Source organism: Haliotis asinina, chromosome 4 (genome assembly GCF_037392515.1).
Source record: "Haliotis asinina isolate JCU_RB_2024 chromosome 4, JCU_Hal_asi_v2, whole genome shotgun sequence".
In the NCBI taxonomy this organism is placed as follows: Eukaryota; Metazoa; Mollusca; class Gastropoda; order Lepetellida; family Haliotidae; genus Haliotis; species Haliotis asinina.
The window spans coordinates 80394154-80410720 of NC_090283.1; the positions used below are offsets into that span (position 1 = coordinate 80394154).

General features: G+C 42.5%; 2 protein-coding genes across 2 annotated transcripts; both read right to left on the bottom strand.

Annotated features, from left to right (window-relative positions):
* Positions 1–2073: 2073 nt before the first annotated feature.
* On the bottom strand, positions 2074–2658 carry LOC137281787 (uncharacterized). Its single transcript, XM_067813401.1, has one exon. It carries the CDS (start codon positions 2656–2658, stop codon positions 2110–2112), a length of 549 nt encoding a protein of 182 aa, XP_067669502.1. The 3' UTR covers positions 2074–2109.
* A 7669-nt stretch (positions 2659–10327) lies between these two features.
* Positions 10328–16332, bottom strand: LOC137281969 (serine/threonine-protein phosphatase 6 regulatory ankyrin repeat subunit C-like). Its single transcript, XM_067813712.1, has 4 exons — positions 16192–16332; positions 15944–16033; positions 11048–15535; positions 10328–10434 (listed from the first exon to the last, which is right to left on the bottom strand). The coding sequence occupies exons 1-4, from the start codon at positions 16319–16321 to the stop codon at positions 10409–10411; spliced, it is 4734 nt and encodes a 1577-aa protein (XP_067669813.1). The 5' UTR covers positions 16322–16332; the 3' UTR covers positions 10328–10408.
* Positions 16333–16567: the final 235 nt, after the last annotated feature.

Consider the following 16567-nt stretch of genomic DNA (forward strand, 5'->3'; position numbering starts at 1 on the left):
GGTGACTGAAGTGAACACACACTCGTCCACCACCGGTACAAGGAACAGAGAATCGTCCCCCAGCTGGCAACGATGAACAAGCTCTGGTAGATCAAAGCGTGGCCATCACATCCCACACCAAGGAAGGAAGAATGCAGAGCTGCGTCTGTGAGGGTTGCCGAGGGGCAAACGCCTCACCCGGCAGGCGGAACTCAGCTGAGTCCGGACGGCTAGTCGGAACTGCAGCCTGGGGAATAGTCCTCCGCTCTCATGGGGAGGGGTTACACAGGGACCAGAACACCAGGAATCCTCACCGGACCCTGTGCCAAGACTGAGAGAGGGACCTGAAGCCAAAGGCAACAGATCGGCAGACATCTCGAGGCTAGCAGAGTGAGCAGGGCCCGGCGATCCGCCTCCAGAGTGCGTGTGGAACTCCTGCCAGAGACCTCCAATGGACTAATGGACGAGGGACTTCAGAGAGTCCATGTGCTGCTGAAAGAACTGGGTGATAAGTGACATATCAAAACCAGACGTAGACGAAGAAGACGAAGGCTGCGAGGTGGGGACTGACTTAGACTTGCTAGATTTAGACTTAGGGTCTTTTGTCTTATCATGCTTAGCCTTTTTTGTCTTAGATTGGGGAAGCTCCGACAACTCCCCTGCCGCCTCTCGCAACTCCTTATAGAAGTGGAAATCTGCCACACACACACCCCCCACCCCACCCCACCCTTTTCCGGGCCCGGGGGCAGAAACCCAAACAGAGCTCGCAGACCTCTGGCTCATGGTCTGCCTTCTCTAAACAGCATAAGCATTTTTCATGTTTATCTTGGGGTGGGATGTTAGTTCCACATGAAGTACAAGCCGTAAACGCCTGAAAGCCAAAAGGCAAAGCATAAGCTGACGGCGAACACAGCAGCACGTAATTGGAAGCAAACAGGTACAAAACAAAATTACGTGAATACCCGCCACATGAAATAGTTCGTACAAGACGCAATAGTCCAACACGCGGGGGCGCCGGCTTCCCGTCATAGGAAAGCAACATGTGCATTACCCACGTGAAAGCCGGCGCTAATACAACTTTAGTCACAGACAAACAAGTTAACTCTTGGTTTAATAAACGTTCCGTTTTCTGTTAACGAACGAATAAACCATACATACGGTTGAGGAAGAATCAGACATGTTCGACGTACGCATATGAAGAGTTACGTATTTATCTCAGTCTTTCCAGCTCACGTCCGTACAGCATGGTGACAGCAGAAGGAATGATGATACGGGCTTGGATGCTTACCTGGTTGCCTGCGCATGCGCCGCCACGTGGTGAGGGCCCGTATAATGAACAAAAAAGTCTTTTTGTATATTGTACAATATTTTATTAAAACATTCATATAACTGCCACGTGACATTTTCCGGCAGCAGGAAATACATATATGTACCCCAAGGACGATCTCTATGAAAAATGTAAGCAAAAACAATTCCATAATCTTTGCTCATTGCACTTCAAACTTATTTACTTTAGGCATTAACAAACTTTACAGTGTGTATTAAAATTGTACAAAGATATTTGGTTGAATGCACATTTGAACAACATTTCATTAAATTCATATATATAATGCATTATTACTACAACTACTACAACTAATACAGGATTTTAACGTAGAGGTGATATGAGTTCAAAATAATTTACATTTTTTCCTTAACAAGCAGTAATTAGAAGGCAGTGAAGTGAGCAACGTTCCCGCATGGTGGTCAGGCACAGACTGAAGTGCATGCATTTTTAGACCATTTGCTATCTTAGGGATGTCATGTGATAAACATGAGCTGGAAACGAGGCTAATTTCAATACATTATGAATGTTAGCTAAATTAGTTACAAACGTTTTGGCTGGTGCAAGTGGGGTTTGAACCTGCAGTTTAGGATTACGAATCCACAGTCATAACCATTACACCAACGAGTTAAGATGTTTGAATCTGAAGTTTTAGTAAACTTGAGTTTAAGATTAAGTTTAAACTTTAAACAATGTTAACACATAAAATGGAATATTGAAACATGCAATCTTGCATTTGCACACTCGGGCTCTTAAACACACCCGCTGTGTTTAACAAATTCTGAAATGCAAGATACAAAGTTAATTCAAAATGACTTTGATGGAAGAAGTAGCACAAGCTTGTGAACTGGTCTGCGAAGCTCAGAGCCATTGGTTTTCACTATTACTTTTCGGACAAAACCACTTTTGTCAGGCTCAGTTCCGGTGATGCGACCGAAAGACCACACACTTCTGGGCAGACACTCATCTTTCAACAACACAATGTCATCCAGCTGATAATTACGTTTGGGATGATTCCACTTCTGTCGCTGTTGTAGATTCACAAGATACTCCTTTCTCCAGTGTGACCAGAAAACGTTAGCAAGATGCTGAATTCGTCTCCAGCGTTTATATCCATACATATAATCTTGCTTAAAATCTCCAGGAGGAGGAATGAAGGCATTTGACTTCAACATGAGTAAGTGATTTGGCGTAAGTGGATCCAGGTCATCAGGGTCACTTGACACAGGGGACAAAGGTCGAGAGTTCAAAATAGCTTCCACTTCACATAGAAAAGTTCTGTACATCTCATCATCTAGTCTGCGACCGAACTCATGCAGCATAGGATTCAGACTGTTTCGGACAGATCTCGCCATTCTTTCCCAAGCACCGCCCATGTGACTCGCAGCTGGGGGATTAAACTTCCAAGTGATACCTTTCTGAAGAAAGTATGAAGCCAATTTTGACTGATCCATATCAAGCAAAGACTGACTCAGTTCTTTTGAGCCATCTCTGATGTTTGTACCATTGTCACATACAATTTCTTTCACTGGTCCTCTACAATAAATCTACGGAGAGCATTGATAAAAGAATCTCTGTCCAAAGAATTAACAGTTTCTAGATGGACAGCTCTGCTACCTAGACACGTGAAAAGAGCACCGTACCGTTTAACACTTTTTCTGCCTTCTTTCACTTTGTGCTGGCCAAAAAAATCAACATCAGTGAAGGTGAAAGGAGCTGCTGGATTTACCCGATTTGCTGGCAGTTCAGACGTTCGCTGTACACTTGTTGTTATCTTGAATCTTCTGCATGTGACACATTTACTCAAGACGCTTCTAACTGCTGAGCTGAGTATAACACTTGTAATCCTGTACCTTTCTCTCAGAGAACAAAAGACATGATTGCGTCCTGCATGTCTCAAACTGTGATGAATGCCTTGAATAATCAAAGAAGAAACATGGCATTTGCGTGGTAACAAACATGGATGTTTTATTTCATCTGAAATATCAGCTTTGTTAATACGACCTACAACACACAGCAAACCATCACGGACAACTGGATTCAACTTACGGATTGAACTGCTTCTAGGAAGACTAACATGTACCCAGCGTCATTCACATGAACTGACAAGGGAAGCAAGTTCTGCTTTGTAATGAGTCTGCTGAACTAACCTGACTATACTGTAATCTGCACCATGAAGTTCTTTGACTGTCAGTGACCTAAGATACGTGTGCTTTTGAACTTTTCTTTTTAAATCAAGGTATGTATAAGAATCTGTGGTAGATTCAGATGATACCATGACGAATAATGGTTCACAAGACGTTGAGCAGCATCAGTATCTTGGACATCAGCATTAGACAGTACCATCCCAGCAGATCAATGACTCTCACATTTAAAGGCGGGCCACTCTGATTCAGCACTTCTGAACCAATCTGTTGACTTTAGAAATAGCTTGCAACTTGATCCACGAGACGCAGTATCAGCTGGATTCTGCCTAGTGTCAATGTACTTCCACTGTTGCGGAGAGGCGTACTCCCTGATCATCTTGACTCTGTTTGCTACAAAGACTGGATATCTATTACGCTCATTACAAATGTAATGAAGCACTGTCGTGGGATCAGTATAGTAGGTAACACTATCGATGTCACTATTTGATTCCTTGAGCAAAAACTGGCATATTTTCACTGCTGTAACTGCTGAAGTAAGTTCAAGTCTCAGAATAGTCAAAGTTTTTACGGGTGCTAGTCTGGCTTTGCCCATCAATAGGGAGGTATAAATGTTGTCCTTGTCATCACATAAGCAAAGATATGCCGCACACCCATATCCTGAAACACTGGCATCAGATAAGATATGCAGTTGACTTGAAATAATATTTACAAAATCTAGTGGTTTGATACAACGTTTGACATATAAACCTTTCAGAGATTCCAAGTCAGAAAGCCATTGCTCCCATCTCAGCTTATGGCCACCATCAACTTCTTCATCCCAACCGAGAGATTTATCTCTACTGAGATCTTGGAGAATCCTCTTCGCTGGCAACAAGATTGGAGAGACAAGTCCCAGTGGATCGTACAGAGAGGACATTGTAGACAAAATCCTTCTTCTGGCTGGTGGTTTGTGAGGTAGATTAACTGGAAACCTGAAACTATCCATCATAACATCACACTGCATACCAAATGCTCTTTCCACTGGAATATCATCATAACTCAAATCTATAGTCTGTACTTCTTTAGAACAATGCTCAGAAGGAATAGACGAGAGAACCTCTTTACTGTTGCAAGTAAACTTGGTGTGATTGAAGCCACTTTCTGCACATACTGACTGTAAATTGGATATCAGTTTTACTGCAGTTTGATTATCCGTAATAGATTTAAGACAGTCATCCACATAAAAGTTCCACAAAATGGTTTGGAGAACATCATCATACCTATTCTCTGCCTTGCTTGCCGATTCCCCCAGCGCATAGTTAGCAATAGGATATGGTTCCAAATGTGTGGACAGTCATTCTGAACTCCTTCAGTTCCCCTTGAATATTTCCATTGGGCCACCAGAAGTATGTAGAAAGTCCTGTTGTTCCCTAGGCACCTTGACCTGGTGGGACATGGCTTCCACATCTCCCACAAATGCCACAAATTCTGAACGAAACCTTGTGAGAACTCAAATCAATGAATTTGCAAGATCTGGTCCCTGAATAAGGACATTATTGAGGGAACAACCATTACCATTTTGGCACTACAGCCAAATACAACTCTGATTTTGTTTGGCATTTTAGGATGGTACACACCATGATGGGGAAAGTACCAATCACAAACCTCTTTGCCAGTTTACTCACTTTCCGGTACTTCAAAAGTATATCTCTTTGAAATTATGGTGTCCGTGAATTTCAGATAGTCCTTATGGTACGTTTCATCTCTTAACATTGTCTTCTTTTGCTAAAGGACACGTTTGATAGCTTGCTGTCAGTTACTTGGCATAATCCTTTCATTACGGAAAGGAAGCGAAATTTGGAAATGGCCATCACTATACTGAATACCGTTTTCTGTTTCCTTCATGAATTGCTGATCCTCCATAGATCGTTCTCATTGAAATCTAATTCAAATCGCTTCAAAACTTTTCTGGTGCTATGCATTCCCTCGACTTCTCATCTTCAAGAAGGATGATTCTATTACAGACAACGGTCACCAATATTCTGCCGAACTTGAACTGGGCCATTGATTGTCCAGCCATGTTTATGCAAGACAGCAAAAGGTACTGAATCATTTAGTGAAACAACTTCTTAAGGGTTTGCGAGCATCTGGACAGTCACTACCAATCAAAATAAGTATATGCCAATATCAAGATTTGGCATATACGTTGGCAACTTATCTGCAACTGTTCTGAGATGAGGTATCTGTTTAAGCTATCCTAGCTTTGGAATGTGAGCATGATGTGTACCAGGGAGACTCATATGATTAGTGCCATCAAGGACCGAGACGACAAGACCGTTTACCACAGATGTAGTGACATATTTTGTGCCATTCATCGTCTGGAGCTTCAATGTAGCTGGTTCAGACTTGACCTCCTGTCGATTCCTCAGATCCTTAGTGATGAAACATCCAGTGTTCCCGTTGTCCAACATAGCGTAGGTAGTAGTCACCTTGTTGCCTTTCACTGTTACTTGAACAGGAAGAATTGGTTGTAAAATGGTTTTTGGATGCATTGCAACTTGTAAAATTGTTCAAACCTTTGTCAGATTGCTCATTCACTTTATTACTGTTAACCTCATAACTTGCATTCCTATTGGACTGATAACTGTTATCATGCATAGCTGTTGGATGACGTTTATTGCAGGTCTTGAAAGTCCTTTTCCTCATACACCCTTTAGCAGAATGATCATAACCACTAAAACATCTGTCACAGATTTTCAAAAAGTCACGTTTTTCCACAAGGGATTTCTGTTTGAAGCGTTTACACTCATCAAGATCATGAAACTATTTGCAGTAGAAACATTTGGGACTGTTGACCTTACCATCAGGTGAGTTTCCAGCTTGTGTGACAAAACTTGCTGACTGAGACCTTGAGGAAGACTGTTTACCTTTACTGGGGCTGTTACCTTTAGGCTGAAGAAGATTCTGGCTAGCGGTAAGCGCCTGTTTATGAAATGTTGGCTCATTCGCGGACCTCGCTGCAAATTCGATGAAGTCCACCAGGTCCTTAAATCCATTGAAACACTCCTATTCTTCGTTGTAAACGTTCCATGGCCCCTCCACTTGCTCTGGAGATGCTGTGGAAGCTTCAACACAATAACTTGCAAATAAGGAGCATGATTGAGAACCAACAGCTGAGACATATTCTGCATGACATGGTAGCATTTCTTAAGATTGGAAGAGAACTGTTAAAGTCCTTGAAAATCATCATGTTTCAAAACAGGACAAGACAGTATTCTGTTCAGGTAAGCAGTAGATACCCTGTTCGGGTTACCATATTCTTCAAACAAAAGACGTCTTGCATGTTGATATCCAGAAGCCAACTCCATGTATACGCAGCCAGAAATCAAGTCTTTGGGCTCACCTATACAGTCTATCAGCATCGCCATCATGAAAGCTGCAAATTCAGTTGGCTCCCCTGTAAACTTAGGAACTTCCGGCTGAGGCAGAAACATTGCATTTACCATTTGTTGCTGGGTTTCAATAAACTGAATACTTGGAACAAAAAAAAAACAGGATGATCTGGAGCACTGTGCAAATGTTCATTGTCTTTCATGTGATTATCAAAACTCCTGGGGTCATAAGAACGGTATTCAGTTGCATTTGGATTCAGTGAATGATCAAGGTTTACTAGATTTGGGATAATGTTTGTCTCACCCTTTACATCGGAGGGTAGAAGAGGTTGATGTATCTCATGATCTGGAGTATGGAACTTGACTTGCTGTTGACGAATAATCGCTTCCTCTTCATCAGCAAAGAACTTCTCTCTTGCTGTAGCTTTAGCGATGTCAATGCCAGCTGTAAGACAGATGTCAGCTGTAACTGCTTAATCGTAGATTGTTTCAAAAATTGCTTTGTCTGTACGATGTTCAGCAAGTTAAGCTTTCTCTATTAACCATGCAGATTGAGTAGAACTGTCATGAGATATTTGAGATTTACTGGAGATTTTTTATCATCTGCTGATTCTTAGCAAGCAGATTGATTACGTACCTGGTCAAACAACTCACGTTCAGCTTTTGTAATCCAGCTCACTGCTAAATCATGAACCTGCTTGAACCTGCTTGAAGTTTAACGTCAGTGTGCTGCCTCAGCGGGTGTTCTAGCTTCCTCGGTGTCAAGAGAACTGGAATAAATGTTCACTTTTGCCTTTCTCAGTCAGGGTTCTCAGACGCTGAATACGTTGATGAATGTCCAGAGAAACATCGCTATCACTCCTACTTTCAGCCATTATGCTTCTGAAACACGTCAGCTAATTGGTGTTTGGTTCGGTTGCATCCTTTCTCTTGATCTCCCATGTTTTCATCAATAGGATGTGTTTCACAACAGATATGTTGTCTCGTTGACATCAGGAGATGATCAACATCAGTGTCCTTTTCATAACGCCATCATTATTGCTGTGTGGTTGGACCTCCCACCCCGTTTGTTGATGTCCCATGTTTTCATTAATATAAATATTCTACAATAGATCTGTTGCCTCGTTGCCATGCCAACATCAAGCAGTCAGTGTTGTCTTCATCGGTAATGGTGAGATCTGCGCCCTCACATACAAGGAGATCATAAACAAGATAGTGTCCCTTTTCTAATGCCATCATTATTGGTGTTTGGTTGGACCTCCCACCCCGTCTGTTCATATCACATAATTTCATGGATAGGATGTGTTTCACAATACATATGTTGCCTCTTTGACATGCAAACATCAGGCAGTCAGTGTTGTCTTCATCGGTAATGGTCAAATCTGCGCCCTCAGATACAAGGAGATCATAAACAAGATAGTGTCCCTTTTCTAATGCCATCATTATTGGTGTTTGGTTGGACCTCCCACCCCGTTTGTTGATGTCCCATGTTTTCATGGATAGGATGTGTTTCACAATAGATATGTTGCCTCCTTGACATGCCAACATCAGGCAGTCAGTGTTGTCTTCATCAGTAAGGGTCAGATCAGCGCCCTCAGATACAAGGAGATGATAAACATCAGAGAGTCCCTTTTCTAATGTCATCATTATTGGTGTTTGCTTTGAAATCCAACCCCTTCTGTTGATGCAACATGTTTTCATGGAGAGAATGTGTTTCACAATAGATACGTTGCCTCTTTGACATGCCAACATCAGGCAGTCAGCATTGCATACATCAGTAATGGTCAGATCTGCACCCTCAGATATAAGCCGATAATAAACATCTTCATGTCCATTTTCTAATGCCATCATTATTGGTGTTTGGTTGGACCTCCCACCCCGTCTGTTGATGTCACATGTTTTCATGGATAGAATGTGTTTCACAATAGATATGTTGCCTCGTTGACATGCCAACATCAGGCAGTCAGTGTTGTCTTCATCAGTAAGGGTCAGATCTGCGCCCTCAGATACAAGGAGATGATAAGCAACATAGTGCCCCTTTTCTAACGCCATCATTATTGGTGTTTGGTTGGACCTCCCACCCCGTTTGTTGATGTCACATGTTTTCATAGATAGGATGTGTTTCACAATAGATATGTTGCCTCGTTGACATGCCAACATCAGGCAGTCAGTGTTGTCTTCATCAGTAAGTGTCAGATCTGCGCCCTGGGACACAAGGAGATGATAGACACCATGGTGTTGTTCTTCTATTGCCATCATAATTGGTGTTTTGTTGGAATATCCACCCCTTCTGTTGATGTCCCATGTTTTCATGGATAGGATGTGTTTCACAATAGATATGTTGCCTCCTTGACATGCCAACATCAGGCAGTCAGTGTTGTATGTATCAGTAAGGGTCAGATCTGCGCCCTCAGATACAAGAAGATGATAAACATCAGAGTGTCCCTTTTCTAATGCCATGATTATTGGAGGTTGGTTTGAAATCCCACCCCGTCTGTTGATGTCGCATGTTTTCATGGATAGGATGTGTTTCACAATAGACATGTTACCTCGTTGACATGCCAGCATCAGGCAGTCAGTGTTGTATTCATCAGTAAGTGTCAGATCTGCGCCCTCAGATACAAGGAGATGATAAACATCAGAGTGTGACTTTTCTAATGCCATCATTATTGGTGTTTGGTTGGATGTCCCACCCCGTTTGTTGATGTCACATGTTCTCATGGATAGGATGTGTTTCACAATAGATATGTTGCCTCTTTGACATGCCAACATCAGGCAGTCAGTGTTGTCTTCATCGGTAATGGTCAGATCTGCGCCCTCACATACAAGGAGATGATATACAGCATAGAACCCCTTTTCTAACGCCATGCTAATTGGTGTTTGGTTTGAAATACCACCCCTTCTGTTGATGTCACATGTTTTCATGGATAGGATGTGTTTCACAATAGATATGTTGCCTCGCTGACATGCCAACATCAGGCAGTCAGTGTTGCTTTGATCCGTAAGGGTCAGATCTGCACCCTCAGATACAAGGAGATGACAAAGATCAAGGTCATTTTCTTCTATAGCCATCATTATTGGTGTTTGGTTGGACCTCCCACCCCGTCTGTTGATGGCACATGTTTTCATGGATAGGATGTGTTTCACAGTAGATATGTTGCCTCCTTTACATGCCAACATCAGGCAATCAGTGTTGGTTTCATCAGTAATGCTCAGATCTGCGCCCTCACATACAAGCAGATTATACACATCATTGTGTCCCTTTTCTAATGCCATCATTATTGGTGTTTGGTATGACCTCCCACCCCGTCTGTTGATGTCCCATGTTTTCAGGAATAGGATGTGTTTCACAATAGATATGTTGCCTCCTTGACATGCCAACATCAGGCAGTCAGTGTTGTATATATCAGTAAGGGTCAGATCTGCGTTCTCAGATAGAAGGAGATGAAAAACATCAGCGTGTCCCTCTTTTAATGCCATCATCATTGGTGTTTGATTGCACCATCCACCTCGTCTGTTGATGTCACATAATTTCATGGATAGGATGTGTTTCACAATAGATATGTTTCCTCGTTCACATGCCAACATCAGGCAGTCAATGTTGTATGTATCAGTAAGGGTCAGATCTCCGCCCTCAGATACAAGAAGATGATAAATAGCATTGTGTCCCTTTCCTAATGCCATCATTATTGGTGATTGATTGCACCACCCACCTCGTCTGTTGATGTCGCATGTTTTCATGGATAGGATGTGTTTCACAATAGATATGTTGCCTCGTTGACATGCCAGCATCAGGCAGTCAGTGTTGTATTCATCAGTAAGGGTCAGATCTGCGCCCTCAGATACAAGAAGATGATAAACATCAGAGTGTCCCTTTTCTAATGCCATGATTATTGGAGGTTGGTTTGAAATCCCACCCCGTCTGTTGATGTCGCATGTTTTCATGGATAGGATGTGTTTCACAATAGACATGTTACCTCGTTGACATGCCAGCATCAGGCAGTCAGTGTTGTATTCATCAGTAAGGGTCAGATCTGCGCCCTCACATACAAGGAGATCATAAATAAGATAGTGTCCCTTTTCTAATGCCATCATTATTGGTGTTTGGTTGGACCTCCCACCCCGTTTGTTGATGTCACATGTTTTCATGGATAGAATGTGTTTCACCATAGATATGTTTTCTCTTTGACATGCCAACATCAGGCAGTCAGTGTTGTCTTCATCAGTAAGTGTCAGATCTGCGCCCTCAGATACAAGGAGATGATAAACATCAGAGTGTGACTTTTCTAATGCCATCATTATTGGTGTTTGGTTGGATGTCCCACCCCGTTTGTTGATGTCACATGTTCTCATGGATAGGATGTGTTTCACAATAGATATGTTGCCTCTTTGACATGCCAACATCAGGCAGTCAGTGTTGTCTTCATCGGTAATGGTCAGATCTGCGCCCTCACATACAAGGAGATGATATACAGCATAGAACCCCTTTTCTAACGCCATGCTAATTGGTGTTTGGTTTGAAATACCACCCCTTCTGTTGATGTCACATGTTTTCATGGATAGGATGTGTTTCACAATAGATATGTTGCCTCGCTGACATGCCAACATCAGGCAGTCAGTGTTGCTTTGATCCGTAAGGGTCAGATCTGCACCCTCAGATACAAGGAGATGACAAAGATCAAGGTCATTTTCTTCTATAGCCATCATTATTGGTGTTTGGTTGGACCTCCCACCCCGTCTGTTGATGGCACATGTTTTCATGGATAGGATGTGTTTCACAGTAGATATGTTGCCTCCTTTACATGCCAACATCAGGCAATCAGTGTTGGTTTCATCAGTAATGCTCAGATCTGCGCCCTCACATACAAGCAGATTATACACATCATTGTGTCCCTTTTCTAATGCCATCATTATTGGTGTTTGGTATGACCTCCCACCCCGTCTGTTGATGTCCCATGTTTTCAGGAATAGGATGTGTTTCACAATAGATATGTTGCCTCCTTGACATGCCAACATCAGGCAGTCGGTGTTGTATACATCAGTAAGGGTCAGATCTGCGTTCTCAGATACAAGGAGATGAAAAACATCAGCGTGTCCCTCTTTTAATGCCATCATCATTGGTGTTTGATTGCACCATCCACCTCGTCTGTTGATGTCACATAATTTCATGGATAGGATGTGTTTCACAATAGATATGTTTCCTCGTTCACATGCCAACATCAGGCAGTCAATGTTGTATGTATCAGTAAGGGTCAGATCTGCGCCCTCAGATACAAGAAGATGATAAATAGCATTGTGTCCCTTTCCTAATGCCATCATTATTGGTGATTGATTGCACCACCCACCTCGTCTGTTGATGTCGCATGTTTTCATGGATAGGATGTGTTTCACAATAGATATGTTGCCTCGTTGACATGCCAGCATCAGGCAGTCAGTGTTGTATTCATCAGTAAGGGTCAGATCTGCGTTCTCAGATACAAGGAGATGATAAACATCAGAGTGTCCCTTTTCTAATGCCATGATTATTGGAGGTTGGTTTGAAATCCCACCCCGTCTGTTGATGTCGCATGTTTTCATGGATAGGATGTGTTTCACAATAGACATGTTACCTCGTTGACATGCCAGCATCAGGCAGTCAGTGTTGTATTCATCAGTAAGGGTCAGATCTGCGCCCTCACATACAAGCAGATCATACATATCAGAGTGTCCCTTTTCTAATGCCATCATTATTGGTGTTTGATTGCACCATCCACGACGTCTGTTGATGTCACATATTTTCATGGATAGGATGTCTTTCACAATAGATATGTTGCCTCCTTCACATGCCAAAATTAGGCAGTCAGTGTTGTCTTCATCAGTAAGTGTCAGATCTGCGCCCTCGGATACAAGGAGATGATAAACATCAGAGTGTCCCTTTTCTAATGCCCTCATTATTGGTGTTTGGTTGTACGTCCCACCCTGTCTGTTTATGTCCCATGATTTCATGGATAAGATGTGTTTCACAATAGATATGTTGCCTCCTTGACATGCCAACATCAGGCAGTCAGTGCTGAATACATCAGTAAGGGTCACATCTGCACCCTCAGATAGAAGGAGATGATAAGCGTCAAGGTGTTTCTCTTTTATTGCCATCATTATTGGTGATTTATTATGGTATCCTCCCCGTCTGTTGATGTCACATGTTTTCAGGGATAGGATGTGTTTCACAATAGATATGTTGCCTCCAAGACATGCCAGCATCAGGCAGTCAGTGTTGTTTTCATCAGTAAGGGTCAGATCTGCACCCTCAGATATAAGGAGATGATAAACATCAGAGTGTCCGTTTCTTAATGCCATGCTAATTGGTGTTTGGTTGGACCTCCAACCTCGTCTGTTGATGTCCCATGTTTTGAGGGACAGGATGTGTTTCACAATAGATATGTTGCCTCTTTGACATGCCAGCATCAGGCAGTCAGTGTTGTATTCATCAGTAAGGGTCAGATCTGCGCCCTCAGATATAAGGAGATGATAAATATCAGAGTGTCCCTTTTCTAATGCCATCATTATTGGTGTTTGGTTTGACGTTCCACCCCGTCTGTTGATGTTGCATGTTTTCGTGGATAAGATGTGTTTCACAATAGACGTGTTGCCTCCTTGACATGCCAACATCAGGCAGTCTGTATTGTGTTTATCAGTGAGGGTCAAATCTGCGCCTTCAGAGACAAGACAGCGATACACTTGATAGTGCCCTCCTTTCACGGCAAACATAGCTGGTGTTGTGTTTAATTTACTTTCCTTCTTGTTTACATCATATATTTCCAGTGAAAGTAAGAAGTTCACGGTTGACAGATTGCCGTTTTCACTTGACAAATGTAAACAGTCTTTTCCGTATGTACATGATAAATTCGCTCCTTTTTGTCTGAGGAACTTCAGAATATCAAGATGACCGGTGTGGGCACAAATCATTGCAGGCGTCAGATCAGTATAGCTCATCAAATTCATCAATGTAGGGCATGTTTCCACCACCTGTTTTGTCAACGCCATGCTTCCTGTTTCACAGGCATAATGCAAACAGGTGTTTCCTTTCCAGTCTTGCACTGAAATATCAGCACCTTTCTGCATGAGAAAGTTGAACACCATCGGATATCGGGACTTTGCAGCCATGACCAGGAGGGTTGTCCCATCAATGGTATATTCAACATTAAATCCTCCATGGTCACCCATCACTGTAACGAGGTGTTTCAGATGTTCCAGTTTGCCACGAGTAACACACGCTACCACACATGCATACAGATCAGGAGCTCTGTCACCCAGTCTTACTGCAGCTTCTAAAGAATGGTAGAATAGAAAGTAACTGTCAGATAGGCAAGCCAAATAAATAAAATTGTCACCAGTGTCCACATCGCTTCGCAGGACAGTCTCAACAATGTTATCATTAATCTCTGTCCAAATTAGAGAGGCAATCCGTTCATCGCGGAGAACTGGGTGTCTTACTGTCCAAATGAAGCATCCTTGTCGAATACCTTCCACCAGTCTGTTCACTACGGTTGGGTGTAGTTGGGGAGTGATGGAGATCATGTGTGTGATATCGTCCATGCTTGATGTCTCAGAACCCTTATTCAGTCTCACTCTTTCATACAAGAACCTCAATGAGCAGTGTTCCAGCAGGAGCACGATATTGAGATTCCCTACAGCACAGGCTGCAGCATCGTATATGGAGGAGTGGGAGAAATATGCCACGTGATCCTCGACTGTACAGTAGATCCCAGTGACGTTGTTGATCTCATTGGCAATGCCTGTCCTTGTACAACAAGGAACTACTTCCTTCACAGCGTCAAACATTTCATGTCCAGCTTTCCGTGACTGCAAAGATACGAGGTTCAGTTTTCCATCAGACAGGATGAGGATGATGATTGCTGCCGATCGATTGCTTCCTTCCCGGACAATAGTATCAAGGTCGCCTCTCAGGTAGGTCAGCGGATGGTTGAAGAAGTCCATGTTGTGCATCTGGAAGACATCATTGGTGAAAAATAGTCTGCTAATAAGAGGAAATCCAAATATGTTGTGTTTTGAACCTGCGATGATACAAATATCCTTTTCAGAGATATCGCATACAGGGTGTTTGGACTTGTAGGATCTTAACACACGCTTCTTTTCTTCCATTGTGAGACAGTCCTTAGCCATATCAAGAACAGCTTCTGATGTAAGGAGATCCACTTTGTATTGATGTAGTCTGGAACATCCTTCCTTCCAGTTGTATGTCCTAGATGTGAACACAAGCTTTAGTCTGTAGACAGGGATTTCTTCATTAGATTTGTCTTTCTCTTTTGATTTTTCATCCTTCTTCTGTTTCTTCTTCTTCTTCTTCTTAGCCTCAACATCTGCAACAGTTTTAGCACGATCATCAACTAAAGCACTAAACAGTTTATGCAGTTTTTCTAAATTTGAAATGCGTGTAACAGAGCCAAATATATCATCAAAAACAACCAACATGTGTGACTGTCGCTTAGAAATTGTATCGACATCAAAGAGGTCAATGTCTTCCACAAACACTGTTTCATAACCCTGTTGCTGATATGCCTCACAGATCATCAGAGCAATACTGGTCTTCCCATCCCCTGGGGCTCCACAGATGCTGACATGACCATGCTTCTCAAGGAGTTGTCTGGCTGTCTGGAGGGCATGGATGTCCACAAAATACATCTTTAGGTGTTCCATCTTCTGACAGAAACGCTCTGTGGGCAAAATTGGGTGACACTTAATGCAGTTGGTATTTGGTTGCTGCTGTCAGTTCATACAGGCAAATACACAAATAAACGTAACAATTTCTACCTTTTCTCACCACGCATCTATCTTAATGGCTCCATAATGAAAATACTGTAAATATTTTAGATCAACTGTTCTTTCTTCAGGACATCCATCAGGTCTTCTGACCAATTAGTTTTGCGATAGAACAAATGTCCAGTTTATTTGGGAAGATTCTTATGGATTTTCAAGCCCCATGTGACCATGCACACTTGCCCTCCTTTCACTTTCAAGATAGTAGCTGTGAGTTTGACAGCTACATAAAGTGTCAAAAATCAGCATGGGATTGTCGCCATTGCTCTTTATCAAATTATCAGCATGTTTGCTCATCATCTCACCTTGGGACATACGTCCTCTATTTCCTTGCTCCCCAACGGAGACGGAGACATTGGAAGCATTTGTCAAGTCCACCTGAGACACTGGACCACCTGCAACAGCAAAAGTTAACCTCTGGTCGCTGTCAAGAAACCATAAACATAAATTCATACAAGATATTTCATTTCTTTCTCACTCAGTTCTTGACGTATCAGCTCCTGCAAATACTCACGCTAACAGGATGCGTGACTTGAGTGTATGAAATGCTCACTGTAGTTGTGCTGTATTGATGATAGAGAAGTGGTTTGTCTCCCTTGTTCGTGCCTCTTCAGTACTTCCGCTGCTTCCTGAGTCAGCCATCTGGTCATCTGGCGGTCAGGTGAGTCGGGATTCCCTTCCATTTCTCACTGTTCTGAAGGTAAAGTTCAGTTATTACACTTGCACTTGTCAGATACTACTGAGGACTTTGATGACGCTACTGTACATTCCACAGGGGTCAGATATTTACATTTAAAAAGAGCTCTCTACAGCGGTGTTTGAGTACAGTCTACCAGATCAAGCAACATGGTGTAAAATTGAATTCTGAAAAATCTTTCAGTGAGTAAGGTTATACGCACTTCCGGTCTAATAACCTTGACTTTCATAGT